The sequence below is a fragment of the Pelodiscus sinensis genome, chromosome 2 (assembly GCF_052426305.1).
Source record: "Pelodiscus sinensis isolate ZL-2025 chromosome 2, ASM5242630v1, whole genome shotgun sequence".
NCBI lineage: Eukaryota > Metazoa > Chordata > Testudines > Trionychidae > Pelodiscus > Pelodiscus sinensis.
In genome coordinates this window covers 221,951,553-221,975,392 of record NC_143053.1, presented here as the reverse complement: position 1 = coordinate 221,975,392, position 23,840 = coordinate 221,951,553, and the positions used below count along the sequence as shown (strand labels likewise).

General features: G+C 40.7%; 1 protein-coding gene across 2 annotated transcripts in view; it reads right to left on the bottom strand.

Annotated features, from left to right (window-relative positions):
• The window catches only part of LOC102456456 (macrophage mannose receptor 1-like), a 63,146-nt gene extending 46,143 nt beyond the window's left edge, over positions 1 to 17,003 (bottom strand). For both annotated transcript variants that reach the window (XM_075922474.2, XM_075922476.2), the window contains exons 1-9: positions 16,853 to 17,003; positions 12,265 to 12,666; positions 9,167 to 9,349; positions 8,274 to 8,438; positions 7,863 to 7,976; positions 3,730 to 3,873; positions 2,639 to 2,821; positions 2,276 to 2,433; positions 368 to 481 (exon numbers count right to left, since the gene is read on the bottom strand). In XM_075922474.2, coding sequence (XP_075778589.2) covers positions 368 to 481; positions 2,276 to 2,433; positions 2,639 to 2,821; positions 3,730 to 3,873; positions 7,863 to 7,976; positions 8,274 to 8,438; positions 9,167 to 9,349; positions 12,265 to 12,666; positions 16,853 to 16,913 — 1,524 coding nt within the window. In that variant the 5' untranslated portion in view covers positions 16,914 to 17,003. The remainder of the gene's footprint in view (positions 1 to 367; positions 482 to 2,275; positions 2,434 to 2,638; positions 2,822 to 3,729; positions 3,874 to 7,862; positions 7,977 to 8,273; positions 8,439 to 9,166; positions 9,350 to 12,264; positions 12,667 to 16,852) is intronic.
• Between the last annotated feature and the right edge of the window lie 6,837 nt (positions 17,004 to 23,840).

Genomic DNA, 23,840 nt, shown 5'->3' with positions numbered 1-23,840 from the left:
TGTGCAACTGGGTGATGCAAAATCATAATGGAGCAATGATTATTAAGTGATATATAGCATATGACTCACAAATGACCAAAACTGCATAGGTCTGTTCAATTCAGAAAAGAGAGAATTAAGATAAAGGGGGCACAAATAACAGAAAAACAGAATCAGGGAATATTTTGTTTAAGTAAGGGAGCAATTTTTTCCCAGTGATCTAAAATTTATCAATGTACCTAAATTATCAACTTGCTTGAATAAGAACAGCAAGCTTTGTCAAAAGTAGTTACCATAGATTGCATCTTAAAAGGCAATATAATTTTAAAGGTGCAAAACCAATAAGTGAATGTCCTTCATATATTACCATATGTATGTGTGTACTTACTTTCTGGCAGCCTGGGACAATAACCTCAACTACTTCAGATTCTTCTGTCAAAGGTTTCATTTTACAGATGTAACCAAGCTTCTTTTCACAAAGGTCATCTGCCCAATAGCCATCCTGAACAGGGCAAAGAAAAGAAAGGAATGCCAGGGAAGAAGGATTAGCTCTTTAGAACTTCCCTCACTACTTTTCCCCACCCCCCAGAGTTTTCCTTAAAAAGGCTCAGAGAAAATAATAACCAGACTGAACATTGGCTCATCTCCCAGCAGAAACCAAACCACTTTTTGGCATTGATTTGGCTCTTTCAACACCCTCCACACAACTACTGGTCTCTCTGTTGTTGTCCAGGCACAAGAATAAATGCTCTGAAAATCCAATTGGATGGCTCTCCTGCTCTGACCAGAAGTTCATTAGCTTATTAGATCATATTTGTGTTGGGTGCATATCCTCTGAGTTCACAGAGTTAAAGTGGTATTTAGGAAGGCTTCAGTGACTGCAGAGAATGAACACATTCTAGTCTAATCTATTCTCATCTGTGCAGTATCCGAGCACATGACAGAAGTGCAATGTGTGACGTGACTAGTCTCGACCATGGTACAGATTATTCTTTTTTTTTATCTTCTTCAAGAAAAAAAAATGAAATATATTCAAAAGTATTTATTTAATGTCAGCTTTGCTCTGCATATTTACTACTGAAGGTAAGTCAAAGGACAAGATGGTAAAATCTGAAGCAGTTCTTAGTAACTGTAGGAGTTCTTCTTTGGCAGGCCTATGAATGAAAGGACACTATAGTACATTAAGCTAAACCACAGCACGGCATGTTCCTGAAAATAAAAACACTCGTCCAAGAGACCTATAGGAACTTCTACAAGGGTTAAGTCAGAATCTAGCAAAAGGGGTTGGAGAAACATTTTCTCAATATACATAGACATATCACAGTTATCTGGATTGATGGGAATTATTAGTCTTGGTCTTATAGGTACATTTTTAAAGAATATAATAAAGGCAAGCTAGCGCTATAGGCTTCACCGGGCAAGAAAAGGGGTGTGTGGCAGTTGCAAAATCTCACAATGCATCAAACTGAGCTTTTCAGTAAAATATCTTCATTTTTTTCCTTTAAAAACTGCAAAGCAAGAATGGGGAAAACCAAAGTAAAGTGAGAATAAAGCAAACAGAATAGGGTTATAGTTGTCCTCTCTTCATATTACCCCATAATGGCACAAAAGGTATGGTGCCTTTCCTGATTAGGAAGCTCCTGTTACAGGGGCTTTTTCATAAAAGATCACCACTTGTGCAAGGTATTTTACAGAGAAGTAAGGAAGTCCCTGCACCGAGAGTCTTACCGCCAAGAAGATACCACATGTGTGTGGCTGCTTGGTGCTCTTTAATCAACTTCCCTAGAGCAGACCAAGCCTTGGTGTGGATGTCTCCTTCTGTTAAACCTTGCTCGTACACGTGCAGAGCCACCACTCTCACACTGTGCGGGCTTCTGGATCAAGGCCAGAGAACTGCATTTTTACAAAACCTAAATCTCCAGACACAATAACTTCAGAAGTTATGGGCCTCAGATTAGAACCTTTTCCCTTGGACAATGAGCTAAACTACAGGAATCCCTTAGGCCAGGCACGTTACACTGTACCAGGCAGAGTGCTTGCCACCACATAGAAGCTTAATAAAAATAGCAATGTGGGGCGGGAGAGGGTAGTAGAGGCAGCGGCAGCAGCTAGCTACACGAGCCTGTATCCAAGGAGTCCAGGACGCTGCCAGCCACACTGCTATTTTGAGCACCCAACCTGTAGCAGACCTAGCATGTCTCTATCTACCCACTCTGGGAAGTATGATCCCGGCTGCAGTGTAGATGGACCCTTGACAGAAAACCAGCTAGTACTAGTTCGAGTTAACTGCATTTACCTCTCCCTTCATAATGACACAGTCTTTTTTCCTGTTGTTTGTGTTGGATGGTTCTTCACGTAGCCACTTGGTGTATGTCACAGGAGACCCGTCACTCCATTCAAAATACATCTCAATCCTGAGGTCATTCAAACCAATCCACAACTCATCTGTAGGCTCTAGAAAAAAAGACAGAGTTATGGATGAACTCCATATCTTTTAACATTGTTATTAAATTTCATGTCTATCCCTGAGTGAGTAATGAAGATGGATCTATGTTTTGGGGCTTTATGACTTTACTGTCATTGTCAGAACTGCAAAACTGATCCTGGCTACATCATAAACACGTATGCAGCTCCAGTGCTGCACTGTAGCAATACTCACTGTATCCAAGCTGGGACACCGTGAAGCTGTACTCTTCGATGTTGTGGATGCTCGCCAGACCGCCACCCTCCTTTCTACAGGAAGACAAAGCGTCTTTCCATATTTTGGGTGTTCTGTAAATCGTGTAACAGTGGCCTGAATAGGGGATCCACCCAGTGGAGCATTTAATAGGCCTGAAGTCACCTAAAAGAAAAAAGAAATGTTTCAAACAATTATTCAGAAGAGCAATTGAAAGAGGGGGGGATGAATGGTTCTGGCTACAGGGGCAGGTCTCTTCACTCATTCTACCAGTGCAGGACAAGCTACATCTATGCTGCAATAAAAAACCCAGAGCACAGCTGTGGCAGACTTGGGTCAGCTGACTAGATCTTGATGGGTTTAGGCTAAAAATTACTGTATATAAATGTTCAGAGGGGTAGCTGAGTTAGTCTGTACAGGATAAGCTTAAAAAACAAATAGTATGGTAGCACTTTAAAGACTAACCATCTACATGTTTCGTTAGTCTTTAAAGTGCTACTATACGATTGCTGTATAAAAATGGTGATTGGGCAGGATCCCAGGCTCTGAAACTCCATGAGCGATTGGTGGTGGCTCAGAGCATGGTCTCAGCCTGAGCCCAACCATCAGCACTATGTTTAGCCCCACACCTGAGCTACATGAGCCAGTTCAATTGACCTGGGCTTGAAGATTCAGTGGAGCAGTGTTTTTATAGCTATGTAGAGGCACCCAGCAGATCTCAGAAGCCCGGTGAGGGATGCACTCCAGGTCTGCCCTATTGCAGCACATGGTCCCACTAATACACTCTGCAGACTTCAGCATACATTCAAAGACTCAGGAAACTGACTAGGCCCTCAGGTCAGGACTCTGAGGGGGCTTCTGTTCCTGGAACTTTTTCAAAGTCGCTTTAGTGGAGCAGTATTTAAACGCCTACTTTGAGAGACATGACACTGTGTAATTCTTCCACATTCGTGCACAACTGGCCAAGGTGCCTAGCAATGTATAAAGATGCATTCCTTTTTTGTCTTTAGCTCAGTGCACAAAGGAAATCTGCAGTTTGAATTAACATCTTTTATTTTCATTGTCCAGCCTACCTGAGGGAATAATAAAGGAATCCAAAGAGGAGTTTCCTTTTTTGCAGATATAGCCATGTTTCTGATCACACTGCTGGTTTTTCCATCTCCCATTCCCAGACTGGAGCACTCCACAGATTTTTTCAGACTCGAGAGATGGACTTCCTTAGAGAAACAGATACAAAAAAGAGAGAATCTTTGTATCAGCATTTTACATTTTCATTTCACCAACCAAAGGAATGATTGACTGTGGTTCTTCTTGCCCTAAGAAATTAATTGCCAAATTTGCTAATAATCATCACTTTAAGGACAGAAGATTCAGAGTTCAATTACTTAGCTGACCAACAACAGGAATACTATAAAGTTATCACCCATTGATCAAAATAGTCTGACTACAACAGGATATCTATATATTTACCTCCACGTGCAACCCTCTAGTGAGTGCGTGTTACAGGTCCCCCTTAGCTTATGTGTAGACTGCTTTATTTCTGAAAGAGGATATGCAAATTCCATGGAATTTGCATATTTCTTCCGATCTCACTTTCTAAAGTGGAGCTTTCGAAATTGGAAGTAGTCTGGATGCAGTGTGTTCGAGGAAAAAAATGCTTTTTCGAAACACCGTTCTTCCTTAAAAAATGAGGTTTATGTGCGTTTATTTTAAAAAGGTTTTTTTTTTCCAAAAGCACGGTGTCCAGACTGCTTTCACTTTTGAAAGCTCTGCTTTCAAAAGTGAGATTGGAAGAAGATATACAAATTCCACAGGAATTTGCATATCCTCTTTCAAAAATAGAACATAGTTTAGACATACCCTTTGAGTCCTGTGATGGGGCCACGCCCCTCAACAAATCCCATTGCAGGAAATCTGAGTCTATTCAAGACCTACATAGCAAGCTATATCTCAGGCTGCATCAAATCATACTTTTAGGTCAGGAGGTTTCTGATTCCTGCGGAACTTGCATATCCTCTTTCAAAAATAGAATGTAGTTTAGATGTACCCTTTGAGTCATGTGATGAGGCGCTTGGCCCCTCATTATAGGAAAGACTGTGGGCTGGGCAAATCTGGCTGAGAGCTCCCCTCCCCCACAGCCTTGTCAGGCTTCCCCTATCCCTGCCTCTGCAGTTCTCCGGAACAGAGGAAGGCCCAGAAGCCTATGGACTAGGCCGCAGTGCTGTATTTACCCCAAGAGGGGAGCCTTGTATGGACTAGTCTGCAGTGCCACATTGACCCTGCTTGGGGGAACCCCATAGTCTGGGCCATTCTGACACTGACAGAGGGGTGCCAAGAACTCAGACACTGGCCATTGGGCCATGCAGACCCAATAGGTGGACTCGCTGGAGCATATCAACTGTGGGACCTCGTACGAGGGGGCCATGCCCCTCAACATGTCCCATTGCATGATATCTGAGTCTATTCAAGCCCTACATAATAAGCTATATCTCAGGCTGCATTAAATCGTGCTTTTAGGTCTGGAGGTTTCTGATTCAGTTCCCCTGTGTTCCTCACACATGTCTTTTCTGACCTTTAGAAATCCCAAGGAAATTGTCAAAGAGAAAACTCACTGATATTGTCTTTATGAAGAAAGTTGGATACATTTTTATGATCTAAAAGACAGACCAAAATATATATTTCCACAAATCAGAGTCAATGTGTTGATTTGAAATTTTTCAAAGTTAGCATTCACGGATCATCTACACAGATTATGGACCTTATCCCACTCTGGCCTTAGGTGGGCGGAGACATGCTGAGGAAATATACTGTAGCCGAAGGCAAAAGACAAATTTCTGAGAAATGGCAACCCTCTTGATTTGGGGAATATATTTCTTTAGAACTTATGAATTTTGATTTATTTTTGAACCCTATTCATAATGCTAACCTGCGATGTGTAGCAAATAAGCAGTGGGCTGACAACGACCCCCGTCTTTATGCCACACACTGTCTGGAAGAAGTTACAAATACACAAAAAAGACATTACCATTTTAATGACTGTATTCTCTCAGGTCAATGAGTCTGCTAACAGAGGTACCTGACTTGGCGTAATCCAGTTATTCTAACACTGTGGCATCCAACACACTAGCCACATGTGGCTGCTTGGCCAGTTGAATGTGGCTGTTTCACTATAGCAGCAGACACTAAAGTGGCTACTGCTTCAGAACTGTTGGACACCACAGTTGTAAGAGGACTACAGAGAGGAGGGCTTGAAGAAAGGTGACTTCCCCAAAGGGAACAAAGAGACCTGAAGTCTTGAGTGAACTCTTTAAAACAACCAGTTAGGGACTCCTTAGAAAAAAGTGACCCAAATCATTGAAGATTCAGTAGAGCAGAGTTTTTATAGCTATGTAGATGCACCCAGTGAATCTCAAAAGCCTGGTGAGGGATTCACTCCAGATCACCCGTGATTGCAGCACATTGTCCCACTAATGCATTCTACAGACTTCAGCATACATTCAAAGACTCAGGAAACTGACTAGTCCCCCAGGACAGTTTTCAATGTTAGCAATGAATGCTCAGGAATGAGGAGGAAACGGACTGAAAAAACGGCATTGAGATGGATCTCATTTTGCATGATTCTTTATTTCTTTTGAGCTGTCTAAAGTACCAGATGATTATTTTGTCACCTCTGGGTTGGTTTGCTTCAAATATCCTGTGTCCATGAGGAAGTAAATGAAAGGCCCACAATGTTGCAGCTCTGGGAAGGGTGTGCTTAAGCAGCTAGTGAGTTTGGGGCACAACAGCTAGTGAGTCTAAGGGCCTTGAGCAGTTGGACAGTGAGATTTCAGCTTTCAAAAAGGGATGTACCCTGAGAGTGCACTGAGAAACCAAGAGCCAAAGGCGGTGCAAACACAGAAAACGCACTTGTGCCCAGTGTATAAGACTCAAACACGACATCCTGGTAAGTTTTGAAAGAAGGAGCGTGACTAGGGCTGTGTCAGGAACCTCATCTCCTTCCTGATTATGGGCTGCTACAAGGACATTGCTCTAGTTACTCCTGCAATTTTTGCACAAAGTATCCAATGCCAAGTGGTGTTTGGGGCCCCAGCAACCCTCACCATGACCACTTTTCCCCTCCTTTCCTAGCACACACTAGAGCTCCATGGAAATTGGAAGTGGGGCCTGCACATGTAAACACTTGCAAAGAATACAGAGTGTTCATGGGTGATTCTGCTTCACTTTTCACCAGCACCTGCAGCCTGAACCAAGGCTTAATTAATTCACTGGAAAGATGCACATTGATTTCAGTGAGCATTGGTCATACCTCTGATTCAATGGCCCTTCTACATTGCATGCGCATCAAGCCCTTCTTATAGAAAAGGGATGTTACATTCATTCATGCTGGACTTTAACCTCCTATTATTTCAACAGCAGCTGATAGGATTACTTACACATAATTTTAACATTTTTGTGCTGCCATATAATAGATCCTATGAGTTGTTATATGTACAATGAGTTATACATTAATATATGAATAGTCACAAAGTAAAAATAGAGGAATTTTCAACCCCTAAATACATTATTTCTTATAGCAACTATGTTTGAGGGAAAGATGAGTGATACTTCAACACTGATGTGACAACAGCATCTTGGATGTGATACATGGTGGTGTTTTAACTTGTTTGTTATTTACGTGTGCACTTTACAAGAAATGAATATTTGATTCTGATTCCTTAGTAGTTTATATGCTTTATGAAAATTGATTATGGTGCCACATATAGTGGATTATAAATCTAGCTGGGGAAAAATGTAGCAGGCCTAAGATGACCTTCTTGCAAATATTATCACTTTTTTAAAAATGGAAAAAAAGAAAGCATGCACTATGAGGTGTGTAAAGTATTTCAATTTTTTAGTAAGTTTTCAATCAGAATTGAATAGTATGTAAGAAAATCACTAATGGAAAATCAGGGAAATGAAGAAGATTCAAATGTCTTTAATTTTTAAATGCTTTTTTGGTTTGGAAATCTCTTTTAAGTTTGGGTTCCATATTAAGAACAAATTCCTCTCACAGCAATCCAGCATTTTACATTTTCTCTAGTCCCACTGACATCCATGGGAATTCTGTAAATGTGAAGAGAGCAGAATATAGGATCTTAGACCCACCATACATATAGAAGGTCTGTTTGCCCATAAACGGATTAACATTAAGCAGAGATGAACCTACCTGGAGCCCAGTTTAAATATCTCAATGGACTTCCACCAATCCATTGCCATCCACCATTAGGAATCAAACTATTAAGTCCAATCCAGAGTTCAGAATTCACTCTGTCAATCAGGCCTAAGTAAACAAAACAAACAGAATGACCATTTCTTAAATAGACTAGGATTTGCAGTGACTATATACAACTTAAATAAAAACAAAGAGTTTGAAAACTACATGTTTTGGACAAAGTCAGATCCCAGTATTGGTACATAGAGTTCTTCATCATACAGAGATGTGTACATTTTGCTGGAAAAAATGACAATTTTTATCTTCCCATGTCCTTAAAAATGGTAAGTAGGTAGTTAGGTACATGTGTGTATATATGTATTAAAATGTAAAATCTCCAGAAACTGATTTATTATTTAGTTTTACCTGTCAGATAAGTTTGTTCATGTATCTCTGTAATACTTAATAATTCTGCATTCTGTTGCTGACAGCTTTTCCTTGCTTGGTGCCATGTTAGAGCAGAGTTGGAGTTTATTTGATAGTGGGTGCCTGTTAAAGGGTTTGTAGTCCAAAAGTCTTTGTCAATGGAATCTGTAAAGAGATGAATGGCAGAGTATTGGTTAATTGATAACACAATCAATCACACCTGCCAAGATTTGAAATCATATCCCTGGTATAGTCTAACATTAAGTGACATAATTTGCATATATTTAAATTGTATTTCACATACCATTTGTCCCACTTACATACACTCCATTTATTCAATGCTTACTTTTCTACATGTACCCCAATTATTTGTTTGTATGTGTATGTGGCAGGGGGGAGCTTGATATCCCCTGCAACACATGCTTATCCCCTATTCCTCCCCTCCCCTTCCCTACAAGACCTGTCCCTGTTCTTCACCACCCATTCCACCTCTTCCCCAAATCCCACCCCTGCCCTGTCTGCATTGCCTCGACTCCTGCTCCTACATTTGTTGCCAACCCGCCATCCCATTCATGCTCGACCTCATTTGCTGACATCCCAAAGTGCACTGTCCTGATTTCCCGTTTCCCCTTTGCCTAGTGTACTGATCTCCACCTCACCTCCACAGCTAAGACCATGTTCCAGCTTCCCCCTTAACACATGTGTCTTCTAGTTCCTTCCACTGGTGTCTGGGTATGCCTGGCTGCTCACCCCTCCTGCATCCACCAGTCTTTGAGAGTTCACTGCCTCCCCAATACCACACACAGTTTTTGAGCTTCCTGGGCACAGGGTTAAATATGTGTTTAAACTGGTTTCCTAAATCAGGGCTCTTGTTTTAAATGTGAAGGACTTACCGTTCAATGGACAATATCCATATAGAGAGTCATCATCAAAGTCTGTAGATGTTGCACACCAGAGGAAGCCCTGTTGATTATCAATATTTTTATCCTTTGTGCATTCAGCATACCACTTAGTATTGAATTTGAAAGGGAATACACAGGGTGCTCCAAAGGCATTTCCTAGTAGGGTAAACATTTCTAAGGAGACAAATGAGCAGAGATAGCAATAACTGCAAACAGTGTCCACCAACATCTCTGATCAGAATCAACATTCCACACAAACAACTTAGCTAAGCAAGTTGATGCCGAGAGTGCATATAATTTACTGAATAGTAAGAAGTGTTACAAGAACCAAAGGTGAAGAGAGACAGTATATTTACAGTTAAGGTTACATTTTAAAGAGTTATTTAAAAAGTAGCGCTAAGCTCATCGAAACACCTACCATATTTTTTGTATTTCTCTCTATGCCAGATTTTCAAAAAAACCCATTCAAACTAGATACAGAATCATAGACTACTAGGACTGGAAGGGACCTTGAGAGGTCATGCAGGCTAGTCCCCTGCCCTCATGGCAGGACCAAATACTGTCTAGACCATCCCTGATAGACATTTATCTAACCTACTCTTAAATATCTCCAGAGATGGGGATTCCACAACCTCCCTGGGCAATTTATTCCTGTGTTTGAGTACCCTGCCAGTTAGGAACGTTTTCCTAATGTCCAACCTAAACCTCCCTTGCTGCAGTTTAAGCCCATTTCTTCTTGTTCTATCCTCAGAGGCCAAGATGAATAAGTTTTCTCCCTCCTCTTTATGACACCCTTTTAGATAACTGAAAACTGCTATCATGTCCCCCCTCAATCTTCTCTTTTCTAAATTAAACAAACCCAATTCCTTCATCCTTCTCTCATAGGTCATGTTCTCTAGACCGTTAATCATTCTTGTTGCTCTTCTCTGGACCCTCTCCAATTTGTTCACATCTTTCTTGAAATGCAGTGCCCAGAACTGGACACAATTCTCCAATTGAGGCCTAAGCAGTGCAGAGTAGAGCAGAAGAATGACTTCTCATGTCTTGCTCACAACACACCTGTTAATACATCCCAGAATCATGTGTGCTTTCTTTGCAACAGCATCACACTGCTGACTCATATTTTGAATTATGACCCTATCCTCCAGATTAGTCACAACCCCTCCCAGCTTGGTATGATCTGCAAACTTAATAAGCTTAATATACATTCAATACCTACCTTGAATTATGTGACAATGTTGTTTACTTTAAATCAAAGACTATCTGATAGAGCTCTGTACAGCTGTAGCTAAATCTTGCATTTGGAATAATTACCAACTGCTTCCCTTTTGCTCTAGACATAGCGGCTGCGTCTAGAGTGACATGATTTTGCACAAATACTTTTAACTGAAAAGTTTTTCCGTTAAAAGTATTTGCGCAAGAGAGTGTCTATACCTGGCATGTGCCTTTGCGCAAAAGATTTGCTTTTGCGCAAAAGCATCCGTGCCAGTGTATACTCTCTCTTGCGCAAGAAAGCGCTGATGGCCATTTTAGCCATCGGGCTTTCTTGCGCAAGAAATTAACGTTGCTATCTACAAGAATACTTGCGCAAGAGGGCTTATCCCTGAGCAGGAGCGTCAGAGTATTTGCGCAAGAACCACTGATTTTGTACATTACAAAATCAGTGTTCTTGCACAAATACTTTTGGCTAGTGTAGACAGGCGGCAAGATTTTGTGCAAAAGCGACTGCTTTTGAGCAAAATCATGCCAGTCTAAATGCAGCCCATCATTTTTGGCTGACTTCTACCGGCAGCAAATTATAACAGTTCCCTCTCAGGCCAGCAGCAATGGGATAAAGTTTGTGTCGACTTCTGCTCATACATCCCTCTCCTCCCCCGCCTTCTGTGGGCAGGGGAATTCACAGTCAGGCAGCCTCCTCTCCTTTCTTTGTGATGGGACCCAAGAGCTGGGTAGCCCAATGGGGAAATGATGAGGGTGGTTTATTGTCTCTTACTCTAGTTACAATGTAGCAGTTCAAAACAGATAATTCTCATTCATTACATAAGGGACAGAGCTTTGAAACTTGGAGGTTAGTTTAGAGGTGACCTCAATTTTGAATCACCTGACTTCTTATAAGTCTCAGAGGGATAGATAGTTGTGATAGTTTGGATCTGACTTCTAATATTTCTGTTTCTGACTACCATTGTTTGCTTGCTAGTAATTACAACATTAGTACAATGATTTTACTGTTAAATTAATGGCAGGAACTCAGAACCTTAACTCCAGGCATATGAAAGCAGAAGGAATAGCAGAAGCAGTCACTAACATCCTAAGGCACTCAATCACTGTTTATTGTAGACTGTCACACCAACTGGAGTAGGAAAACTGCTCCTTCAAAGCTAAGACTCATGGGATAAGCAGAAAAAACACTTACTTTTTACAGAATCCATTTGAATATACTTTTTTTAAAATAAAAAAAGGTCCTTAGAATTTAAGTGTTTTTTCTCCTTATTATTTTGACAACCATCATGTCACTTTGCCTTTAAAAGCTATTTTCCCATATAAGCACATAACTAATGAGTGAACAGGGATGAGAAACTGAAACTCCTTTTCTTACGCTGCTGGACTACTATACGTAATGAATGTAATTGAGCCCAGGAAGAGCTGGGTCTCAGAGCCAGTTACAAGAATATAATTTTCCCTTAGTGGTGGCTGAATAGCTATATCAACCCAATCAACACTAAGACGTTTGATGCAGTGCAGTTCTGCACTTCTTCCACAAAGGGTCAGAGGAAGACCAATATATACACAGATCTTTTGTTGTTATTGTTATACACGTAGACTTTCTGATTAAAGATAGACCAGCCACATTGCATGAATGTACTTCATTTGGCACTTGAAATTGCCCTTGCCAAGTTAATCACAAATTGCCAAGGTCAGTTCCTGAACGATTCAATTCTGCTCTTTACTTGTAGTCAACTCTGCTATTGAGCCAACCATTCCACTGTGCATGGAATGATAGCAAGGTGAAGTACATTGGAAACAAAATGCTTTACTAGCTACACAAGTAAATTAGTTCAGAAAAAAGCGATTAATTTTCAAAACTTTACCTTCATAGCCCTGAGAACACACATTTTCTGTTGTTCCATAAATCTTCCACCTATTCCACGAGCCTAGTCCTTTGGACAGCACGACTTTCCTTTCCTCATTCTGGACAGAGTTGAAAAATAAATCTTTCCCTTGGATTGCGAGAAGAGTCCCATTTCTGCATACCCACTGCTGGAGTTCACTTGTCTTGTTACAAGGAGACAAAGAGATCTCAGTCTGGTCTTTCATTGCAGGCACTCCCAAGCATAACTTCAGTGCCATACTCAGAATCTGGTGGTCAGAGACCCACTTGAATTTCTGCGACTCATCATCCTTATCGCAAGTGGCAATTATGACAGAGTTAGAGTTTCGAGCTTTTACACAGAGCTTATGGTCTTCATTGTGTATTAAAAATATTCCTCTTCCTATGAAACAAAATGTGAATAACTTAATAGTTGGGGAAGGCTGCAAAAGCAGGTAAGCTGGTCATTCATTGAACATTTGACCCCCTGAAGTGAAAGATGCTGTTGGGGATGCTGGCAAAAACGGTTCCAGCTGATGCCAAGGTGCACATGCTTCACTCAGATCCTGACAAATACCTAGCTGGGATTAAACTGGCACCCTTGTGTCTGAGCATTGTGAAAATAGGCATTAGAATTATAAAAATGTGCTGAGTGTTTCCATTGTATTGAATGCTTGTAAGTGGATGCATGCATTGATCTCTCTTAGAATATCTGCATCCCCTCTGGTGAGGTCATAGTTGTGCATTGGCCTTGCAATCGATCATAGGTGTGTCACCCTCCAGACGGAAGAGAGAGAGACATTAAATAGTGAGCAATGCTGGCCTACAGCAAAACGTGGTATATCCTGCCTAGCACAGAAGGCCCATCCAAACCAGACAGACTGTTACGGAATGTCAGAGTACAAAAGATGTTTATTGCTTTCCTTTCCTTCCTCTTTCCCCATCATCCACATCTCATGAAGATGAAAAAATGGGAGTGATTTCCTCCTATCAGCTCAACTGGCAACTCAGAGAGGAGAGAATGGGAATAAAAATCCCTAAAGAGGAGAAATGGTATTTATATATACTGCATGGACTCTTGAGGGCAAACAAGAGCTCTCTGGTGTTTAGCACGAGTTAGCCCCATAAGACACATATTGCTTGATTTTTAGAGAAGCTTCTATTACCTTTTGAGACTTAAGATCGTATCTCATGTGTGTGTGCATATTTGCTTGTTTTCACCTTGTAAATAACATTATTTCCTTCTTCTAGGTAATGCATCTTTAGTTAGTTTATTAAAGGACTGGCTGCTGTGGTCTTTGGTGTCAATGTGTGGAACAACTGACCTGGGGTGACTGTTCCTTTAAGACTGGGAGGAATCTGAATACAGTTTTGATTTTTGAGGTGTGGTGACAGATAGGTCATAGTGTCCCCAAAGGGACTGCCTGTGATTCCGTGGCTAGCATGTTATAGCGCTGGAGGAGTTTACACCTAATAAATGATTGATGAAATTTAAGTATGGAATTCACAACCCATTTGGGGTTTGAGGCCTGGTTCTTAGCAATCTGCCCTGAGTTGGGTAGTTAAGCTGCACTGCAATTACTCAAAAGCGGAACAGCTGTGTCTTTATAGCTCAATGTATTCAGGAAGAGATACACACAGGAGGGCAATGATTCAAACACACACAATATGTAACATTGTGTAGCCTGCAGATTTTGATAATGTAACTGCAAATTGCTCTTCTTCAGATCCTCCTTAAAATATGCGTATCCCAAGTAATGTTTCACAGATGTCTTCCAGAATTTATGATTTCCTCACTTACTCAATCCTTTACCATCACATAATGTTAAACATGTTAATTTTTCCAGGGTCTAGACTCGATTATACGTTCTTTTGGGCTGGAACCATGACTTGTGTTCATGACCTAAAATGTTAGGGCAGTTTTTAGCACATTGTTCGATCTCTCTAAAGGTGGCTTGCTCAGGCCTCCCAGGGAATTGTTTGCCTCTCTGTGAAAGTTAGAGCAGCCTTAGAAAACTATACTATCCTGTGATTGAAGGAACATAATAGCACATTGGCCATGTTGCCTCCCTGAGCACACCCTTGACCTGACTTAGCACCCAGGGGTCTAGAAAAGGATGGTTTAGAGGCATCTGCGTGTCACACAAAGGAAATCCCCACCATGGCCTGTTTCCATCTTCTAGCTTTTTGGATTTATGCTACCAGAGTGGTTCAAATGTGCCATGGCAGTGTCTAGGATATATCCCTCAACAGTTTCCCTAGCTGTGTTGTGACTGTGATGAACCGGGCTGGGTCTGGGCACTGCTGAGGACGTCTGCTCAGGGTGAATTGCTCGAACCAGGGGCTCCTTACAGTCCCAGACTGGAGACCTTCCCAAACAGGCCACAAACCAGTCACACCGAGCACTTCAGCTGCCAATCTGGCCACCAGAAACTTGCTGAGCAAAACCCCTCTGGTACCCCAGCACTCCATGTGCCCCAATCAGCCTGCCCGCGGCAGCGAAATGGTAATTAGAACTAAGTCCTTAGTTCAAATTAACTGTTACACCTCATACCATTTCGCTGTCGCTAGTTACTTCGGACTAGTGGAATTTAAAAATGGCGACTGGACGGGAACATGCAAATAAAGCCTGGAATATTTAAATCCCTGACTTCGTTTGCAACTTCGAATGCCTACATTAGCCTCCCTAGTTTGAAGTAGGGGGCTAGTGTAGACATATACTAATAGTTAGAGAATTAGGGTAAGTGGGGAAAAAAATTAAATGAAATTTTTATTAGCCAAAAAAGGAAGATTTCAGGTTGACCACAATATTTTACTAATTCATAGAACTGTTTTCAGTTTGGGAGAAAAATTAAAAATCAAAAGATTTCACTATTTTATCAATAAAATATTTTATCTTTCACTTTAAAATTACTGTGTGTGTCAAATATGACTTCTGTTTCATTGTGGAAAGCTGAAAACAAAACAAAACAAATTGGTAAATGGACTGTAAGGTGGATAGAACTCTGGATAGATTGCTGGGCCAAACAGGTAGTGATCAACAGCTTGATGTCAGGTTAGCGGTCAGTTTCAAGTGGAGTACCCCAAAGATCAGTTCTAGGGCCAATTTTTTTCAATATCTTTATTAATGACCTAGATGAGGGGATTGATTGCACCCTCAGCAAATGCGTGGATGACCCTAAGCTAGGGGAGGGGTAGATATGTTTGAGGGCATGTAGTTCTGGGCCCCCCACTATAAAAAGGATATGGATGCGTTGGAGAGGATCCAGCGGAGGGGAACCAAAATGATTAGGGGGCTGGAGCACATGACCTATGAGGAGAGGGATTTGGTCTTATTGAGTCTACAGAATAGAAGAGTGAGGGGAGATTTAACAGTAGTCTCCAACTTCCTGAAGAGAGGTCCCAAAGAGGATGGAGAAAGGCTATTGTCAGTAGTTACAGATGGCAGAACAAGGAGCAATGGTCTCAAGTTACAGTGGGGGAGGTCTAGGTTGGGTATTAGGAAAAACTATTTCACCAGGAGGGTGGTGAAGTACTGGAATGGGTTACCTAGGGAGATGGTGGACTCTCCATCCCTAGAGGTTATTAAGTCTTGGCTTGACAAAGCCCTGGCTGGGATGATTTAGTTGGGATTGGTCCAGTTTGGGGAAGGGGGCTGGATTAAATGACCTCTGGAGGTCTCTTCCAGCCCTATGATTCATTTCACTTTTACTCAAACACATTTCATCCACCCAAAATTATTTTTGCTGGTTTTTCAGTTCGGTCAGAAAAGTAAAAATAAAATGAATGAGCTCCAATTGTAACACCCTAAGAAATGAAAGGAACAGCTTAGAATATACTACTTTTTGTTCAGGTACAATTAATGCTCCTGGCTTAAAATAGCCATCGTGAACTTTGTTCCTCATTCCCTTCTGCAGGCTTCAAGTCCACATTGTCACCACAGTTATCACCACAGAATGAGGAGGTAGCCCAACTGAGAATCTAAAAGGAGTCTTGGGGCAGAAAAGAGCAGATGACCAACTTCTGGGTCCTCGCCCAAAGAAAGGACTCATGCCATTCAGGACCAGTAGGCATAGCATCAAGAACTCATGGCGAAGGGTATCAAAGGCACATGACAGATCGTAATGAATCAGAACTGACACATTACCACTGGCTTTGACCAAGTTCACCAGCACAGGTTCCGACCCATGTTTTGATCTAAAACCTGATTATAGGGCCTGAAGAAAATCCAGGGACACTCAAAATGGAGTGAAGCTATTTTAAATTAAGGCTAATAAAGATAATAAATTATCTTACTCTGCCCCAAAGGAGAAAGTTAAAGTGCCTAAGGAAAGGACAAAAAGCAGTGTTCCCTGTAAGCTATGCACTTAGGTGGCCACCCAAAAGAGATTCAGGTTTCACACAGCTGATTAGCAGATTGCCCACAGCTGGCAGCATGTATTTTTACTGGTGGTGTACACCTGCACATATATCGGTGCATATAAAAAATTTTATTCTGCACATTCATGAGGAAAATTAGAGGGAACGCTGACAAAGAGAATCACTTTTATACTCTTACCTCAAATATATATATCAGGAGAGGAACTTACCTGGCAATTGAACTGATGTAGTGAATAGAGAAAGAAAAGTCAGGAGCAGGTAGACAGCCATACCAAATTTTTCATGCCTTTCTGCCCTTCACCAAACGCTATAATCAGTGCCTCATAAGAAAATCTTCTTCTAATGAGCCAGATTAACACATACTCCTTTGTTTTGTATAGTTGGAGAATATAGGGAAGTTCTGCACTCTAAATAAGGAACTATCATGTCCTGTGTGACATTTTGAAATGCATTTAGTGTACGAACTCTGCATCTGTAAGCAAATTTATTTAGGGTTGAAAGAGTGTGTTCTTCTTCAGAAATATCAATGACAAGCTCAGTGTTTGCAGTTCATTGAGGGTTTCTGGGAACATGGCCGTTATACAACTTTAAATGGTTAATAAGTCAATCAGCAGTTTAGTAAGAATACAGTAAAAAAAGACCAGGAAAGGGAGAAAGAGCAAGCAGAAATGAGTCTGTAAGTGTGAGTCAGTAACCTGAGAGAAAAATCCACTTTTTAGAAAATATGAAAGTCAAAGTTGCAATAACCTTGGACTCAGCAGGGACTGAGGATGCCCAAATTATAGAGAAGAGGAAATCTTCAGAAGTAAGAAATGTCTTCACTGACAACTGGCCCTTCAGTGGCTCCATTGCCCACCCTCTTGCAAGAGCCATGATGTTGGTGACTATATTAGTAGAAGCCATGGAGGGAACTCACAGGAATGAAATCAGATCTCCAGCTTGAAATTTGATGGGGTTTCATGGGACAATGTTGCAGAAGAAACCTAGCTTCCCACCCCAGACTAAAACCACAAAACTCCAACACAATGGCATTGCCTGAGGAATCTTCAGGAATTGGGAACTTTAATGTTATCAAAAGATGGTAGGCCTCATATAAGTCAGGCTAAAGGCAGTTTTACATTGTTTGTCCGCTAGGAGCAGGTGCTTGTCATTTAAACTATTCAAACAAGAAGCTAAGGCTTTCTAAAAGTTTTATATACCCATCCATTGAACTTTGTCTTTTCACAGGGACCTATGGACATGACATTCCCTTGGCTAGCTGAGTTTTTCAGCTAAATAAATTTTGATTAAGAATTTTCAGGCTTCTTTAAGATAACACTATGATGATAGGAATAACAAAGTTTGTTTTACGATTTTTCTAAAATTAGAGGCAATTCCCAGACAAAAATCCCCATTGGGATGTTAAAGCAATGCCACATGCACAGATCTTACTTTTTAGGAGAGTGACTCACTTTTCTAAACATTTGCTGTCTTTGAAAATAAGTACAAAAGGTACAACTTGTAACTCCACCTATTTTTTATGTCTCCTGACACTTTCTGTTATAGGACCCTACTTTCAGTTGCTAATAACTTTGCAATACTTTAATAATTTTGTTTTAAATTATCCATGCTGTATGTCTGCTCAAGATGATTTATTTGCTGCTTTGCTTGAAAGTTTGCACTAAAAGGGTTCAGCCATTTCTTAGAACAAAGTTAGAGAAAAAATACATTGTTTGGTCATATTTAAAAACATCCAGCGACCTGCTCCCTTCAGGCTTTGGAGTAGAGAGGCCTCCAAATGTTTTTGTTGATCCCAGATTTGACCAAGTTATAAGACTCTCAAAAAATCTCAGTTCACACATGCTCAGTAGAAACTTGGGAAGATTTAGCTGCAAACCTTCAACTACATTCTGACTGTAATATAAATGTGCTGTATCCTGAGGCCTCAGGTACCAATCAGGACTTTCCTTGAAATTGTGGTTCCCAGCTGCTGCACTTGAGCAGACATACAGCATGGATCATTTAAAACAAAATTATTAAAGACTGGGGACCGAATGGCTAAGTATCAGTTCTGCAGAAAAGTACCTAGGGATTATAGTGGATGAGAAGCTGGATATAAGTCAACAGTGTGCCCTTGTAGCCAAGAGGGCTAATGGCATATTAGGGTGCATTAGGAGGAGCATTGCCAGCAGATCCAGAGAAGTGATTGTTCAGCTCTGGTGAGGCCACATCTGGAGTATTGTGTCCAGTGCTGGGTCCCCCACTATAGAAAGGTTGTGGATGCATTGGAGAGGGTCCAGTAGAGGGCGACCAAAATGATAAGAGTGCTGAAGCACATGACCTACAAGGAGAGACTGAGGGATTTGGGTTTGTTTAGTCTACAGAAGAGAAGAGTGAGGGGAGATCTGATAGCAGCCTTCAACTTCCTGAAGGGAGGTTCCAAAGAGAATAGAGAAAGGCTGTTCACAGTAGTGACAGGTGGCAGAACAGAGAGCAATGGTCCCAAGTTACAGTGGAGAGGTCTAGGTTGGATATTAGGAAAAACTATTTCACTAAGAGGGTAGTGAAGCACTGGAATGGGTTACCTAGGCAGATGGTGGAATCTCCATCCTTGGAGGTTTTAAGTCTTGACTTGACAAAGCCCTGGCTGGGTTGATTTAGTTGGGATTGGTCCTGCCTTGGGCAGGGGGCTGGACTTGATGACCTCCTGAGGTCTCTTCCAGCTCTATGATTCTATGAAATCTATTAAATCTAAGTGTTTGGCTCCTCAGAAAAATGAAGGGTCTGGCTAAATAATGGGTGAATTTTACAGGTAATATTCATGTTACTTTAATTTGTGCATCCAACCTTAATTAGAGCAACAGTGCACCATCTCGACCAAATAGGATGACAAAAATTAATATTGACACCCAAGAGGTAGAAATCATAGAGCACCAGGCTTTCTGGGATAGTAAAGTATATGTGTGCATGGATATGTCTACACTACAGCACTAATTCGAACTAACTTAATTTGAATTAGTTAATTCGAACAAAGCTAATTTGAACTTGTGCATCTAGACCTAAAAACTAATTCAAATTAGCGTTTTGCTAATTTGAAATAGCATGTCCACATTGTGTGGACCCTGAACCGAAGTTAAGGCTGGCAGCTATCCTGCCCTAGATGGCTGCATTCCTGTGCCTCGTGCAGCGATCGTGGACATTGGAGGCCTCCTCCCAAACCTCGATGAGGTCCATGATCTCTGCACTACACGAGGCAGGGACCCACCTCTTGCAGCCCCAGGCAGGCTCCTGGGAGCCACCAGCCTGGTCCTGGGAAGAGGCGGAGGACTGGATGGCAGCGGGTGGCTGGCTCATGCCGTGCCAGGTGCAGGGTCTGCTGGCTGGGTGCTGGCAGGCTTGCAGCTGGCATGAGCACTGTAGCCAGACCATGCCCCTTTAAGGGCTCAGGGCCGGGAGGGGGGCAGAAAAATTTTCCCTGGTTTGGACCAGAGTGGTCACCAGGGCAAGCTGGGAAGGGCTAGCCTCCAACTAGTTCGAATTAAGTGGCTACACAGCCCTTAATTCGAACTATTAATTCAAACTAGGTGTTACTCCTCATAAAATGAGGTTTACCTAGTTCAAATTAAGCGCTCCATTAGTTCGAATTAAATTCAAACTAGTGGTTTGCATGTGTAGCGCCTATCAAAGTTAATTCAAACTAACTGCTGTTAGTTCGAATTAACTTTGTAGTATAGATATACCCTGTGGCTACGTCTACACTGGCCCCTTTTCCGGAAGGGGCATGTTAATTTCAGAGATCGTAATAGGGAAATCCGCGGGGGATTTAAATATTCCCCGCGGCATTTAAATAAAAATGTCCACCGCTTTTTTCCGGCTTTTAGAAAAGCTGGAAAAGAGCGTCTACACTGGCCCCGATCCTCTAGAAAAAGCGCCCTTTTCTGGAGGATCTTATTCCTACTTTGAAGTTAGGAATAAGATCCTCCGGAAAAGGGCGCTTTTTCCAGAGGATCGGGGCCAGTGTAGACGCTCTTTTCCGACTTTTCTAAAAGCCGGAAAAAAGCGGCGGACATTTTTATTTAAATGCCGCGGGGGATATTTAAATCCCCCGCGGATTTCCCTATTACGACCTCTGAAATTAACATGCCCCTTCCGGAAAAGGGGCCAATGTAGACGAGCCCTATGAGTCTACAGGACAGGCTTACTTTGGACTTGGTCCTGAACTTGGTCCATTATTTAAGGACTTTCTAAAAACTTTGCACACTTCAACTAATACTATTTACTTTTCCCTGATCAATTTTTCCATCTCCAGTTTACCCATATTCTCCTAACATGTTTCAGAAAAGAATATTCTTCCAGTACAAAGAAATGAAGATAATGAATATGCATGTCATATAAGCAGTAGCAAAGAGTGCTGAATGGGTGCATTCATACGTTTGAAAAAGAGAAACACACACACACAAAATAGCTTTAGGTTCAGATTCTACCAAACAAAATTTTCAGGAATGGACAAAAAAATAGCTTTAGGTTAAGATTCTACAGAACAAAATATTCAGGAATGGGCAAAATTGTAAATGCAAAAATGCAGTCCTAAAAGTGTCCTCTACAATTGCACACACAATTATTGTAACCACATGGGCAATTTTGGAAGCGTAAGTACAAATATGCATGCATGAATTTTTGGAAACAGAGTTTGGGCATCTGTTTTTTGTAGACCTGGGTGCCTCCTTTTTTGACAGTGTAACCCTTTCTTTCCTATGTGTACTCTATATTGTGTGTAAAAAAACACAAAGGATGGCTACCAGAAATGTGTTCCAAGCAGCACATATCTATTGAGAGTATGCATACTATAAATATTACTAACACAAATCCAGAAATACAATACCTTAAACATCACTTACTTCTTGGGTTTTTACAAACATATTTTTTATAGGAAGAGCAATAAATATTATTCCAGAACCCAAAATGTGCATACATTTCAACATAATGCTCTTTTGTTGACTTGAAGGTTCTCCTATGTTCCAGTTGACAAAATCCACTGCAGTGTTGTTTAGCCACAACCACTGTCCTAATGTTAATTAGAAATAAACTGAGCATTAAACAATAGGTAGGTGTTTATTCGTTTTTGACCATGGGAATAAAAATTCAAGGATACTTAAGGGAATGTTTCATATTTTTATAGTTTTTGAAAAATGCCCAGAATCTTGAGGAGTATGCCTGTGAGAGGTGTGAGGGTCTCAAAGCAGGCACAGGGAAAGTATCCTCTATTTTATTATTTTCTTTAGTTATTCCTATTGTGGTGACAACTGATGAAAAGACATAATTTAACTTCTCTGAAATGCCTTTTTCTTCTGAGATTTACAATTATTTGATTTTATGACTATTTACTCATCAAAATCCTACACATTTTTAATTTTCTTTGCCATAGTTTATTGTTCCTGCCTATTGGCTTTTGCAGGACTGGATTTCCATTTTCTGAACAATCATCTGTTTACTTGAATAAATCTTTTAAGCTTTGTTATTTAGCTATAGTGAGAACTTCTGTTGTTGTTTTTTTGTCTTGCTGTTTCCTTTTTTTTTTTTGGTGATATGTGTCTTTTCATTGCCCTTAAGTAACATTTAAATAACCTCCATGCTGAGTATACAGTTTTCCTTACTTTTGACTTACCAGATTTTGTAATCAGATTCCTCATTTCTTTGAAATTCCCTTCTCAGCATCACTGTGCTAGATTTTCAAGCATTTATTTCCTCAATATTTAAATTGAATTATTCACTATTTAGTGGCACAACCATAGTTAGTTCTTGAGTCAGTTCCTGTGTGTTTCTTAAGGCTAAAGCAAGAATAGCCTCCTCTGTGCTCTAGACTGAGATGTTTTAAGAAGCAATCACTTAAAACGTCAAACAATGATTTCTATAAACCTTTTTTTCATGACCGATCACTGTAGAACTTATTATTAGATTTTATTACATTCTGAACTCCCTCCTTATTTTGATTTTTCAAAATGAAATTCATTTTTACATATTAAAGTTAAAGGACAAAAGCAGAAAAAAGTACTAATCAACTGCAAATATTTTGAGGGGGAGATTTTTATTTAACAGGAAATTTCTACACTTTTTTTGTTCTCATTCTGTTTAGGCAAAGAACAAAAACCCAAATTGCCATACTTCCCACACAATGGAAAATCTGATTCTAGTAAAAATCTGAAGCTAGGTCTAGTAATAAGTTTTCCATTGCCAAGAATACTATGTTGAACTTCAATTTCTGCATTTATGTCTTTTGCACTGGTATTTTTTCTTTTTTCCCAGTGAATCTGGCTTTTGTTTTTTCTGGGTTTTTCCCCTTAGCTCCGTAGTCTGATCCCTGTTATTTTTTTTTACCTGATCTCTATGAGCTCATTCTTTACCTCCACAATTAAGCTGCAATTCTTGTCCTATCCTTTTCTGGATAAAAACATGCTTTTCAATTACAGATATCCCAAGCAGCTGTCAGATTTCAGTTGCCCCCAACTTGCCGCTTAAAATAATCTTCATGCATCTTCTGTGCTAGCTGTGCAGTGTTGTTCATTGCGTCAGGTACAGTCTGTACTTTCTATATACATTTCCCTTCCTCAGAATGTTCCTCAGTATCTCATACACTTAAACTTCTGGTTACACCACCTTGTCAACTGCATAGTGAGACTCTGACATTTCTACGGTCCAGCTGACTCCGCTCATGGAATTGCAAGTATTTCAGAGAAAGCCTCTCAAAATTCCTCAACTTAGACCTCTTTCCTAGCCATCTAAATTTAGCTTCCAGGATTTATATTACTCACCATTCTTGATCATGAGTATCAATCTGTACCATGACTACTGGGTCCCAAGCAACCTTCAGAAGAAGTCTGTCCTGATATATCATGAAATTTGCCATCTTTGAGTCTCTGAAGCAAATACTTAGACAATCCTCACACACTCAGCTAGAGTATCATTAGCATGTTTTAAATGAGAGTAGATTCGGTCACCAAAGCCATGTCTAATCATTACAAATCCTCCTCACTTCCAGGGATAATATTTTTAGTATCTGTGGAATGATAGGGTTCCTCTACCTTCATTGAAAAATAGGTCACAAGTAAAGGAGTCTGTCCTACCAAAGTTGATGGTTTCCTCGTATCATGAGACTACCTCATGCAAGTGAGGGATCAAGACAGCTGGTTGGAGGTATACCTGTTACCTCTATAAATAATT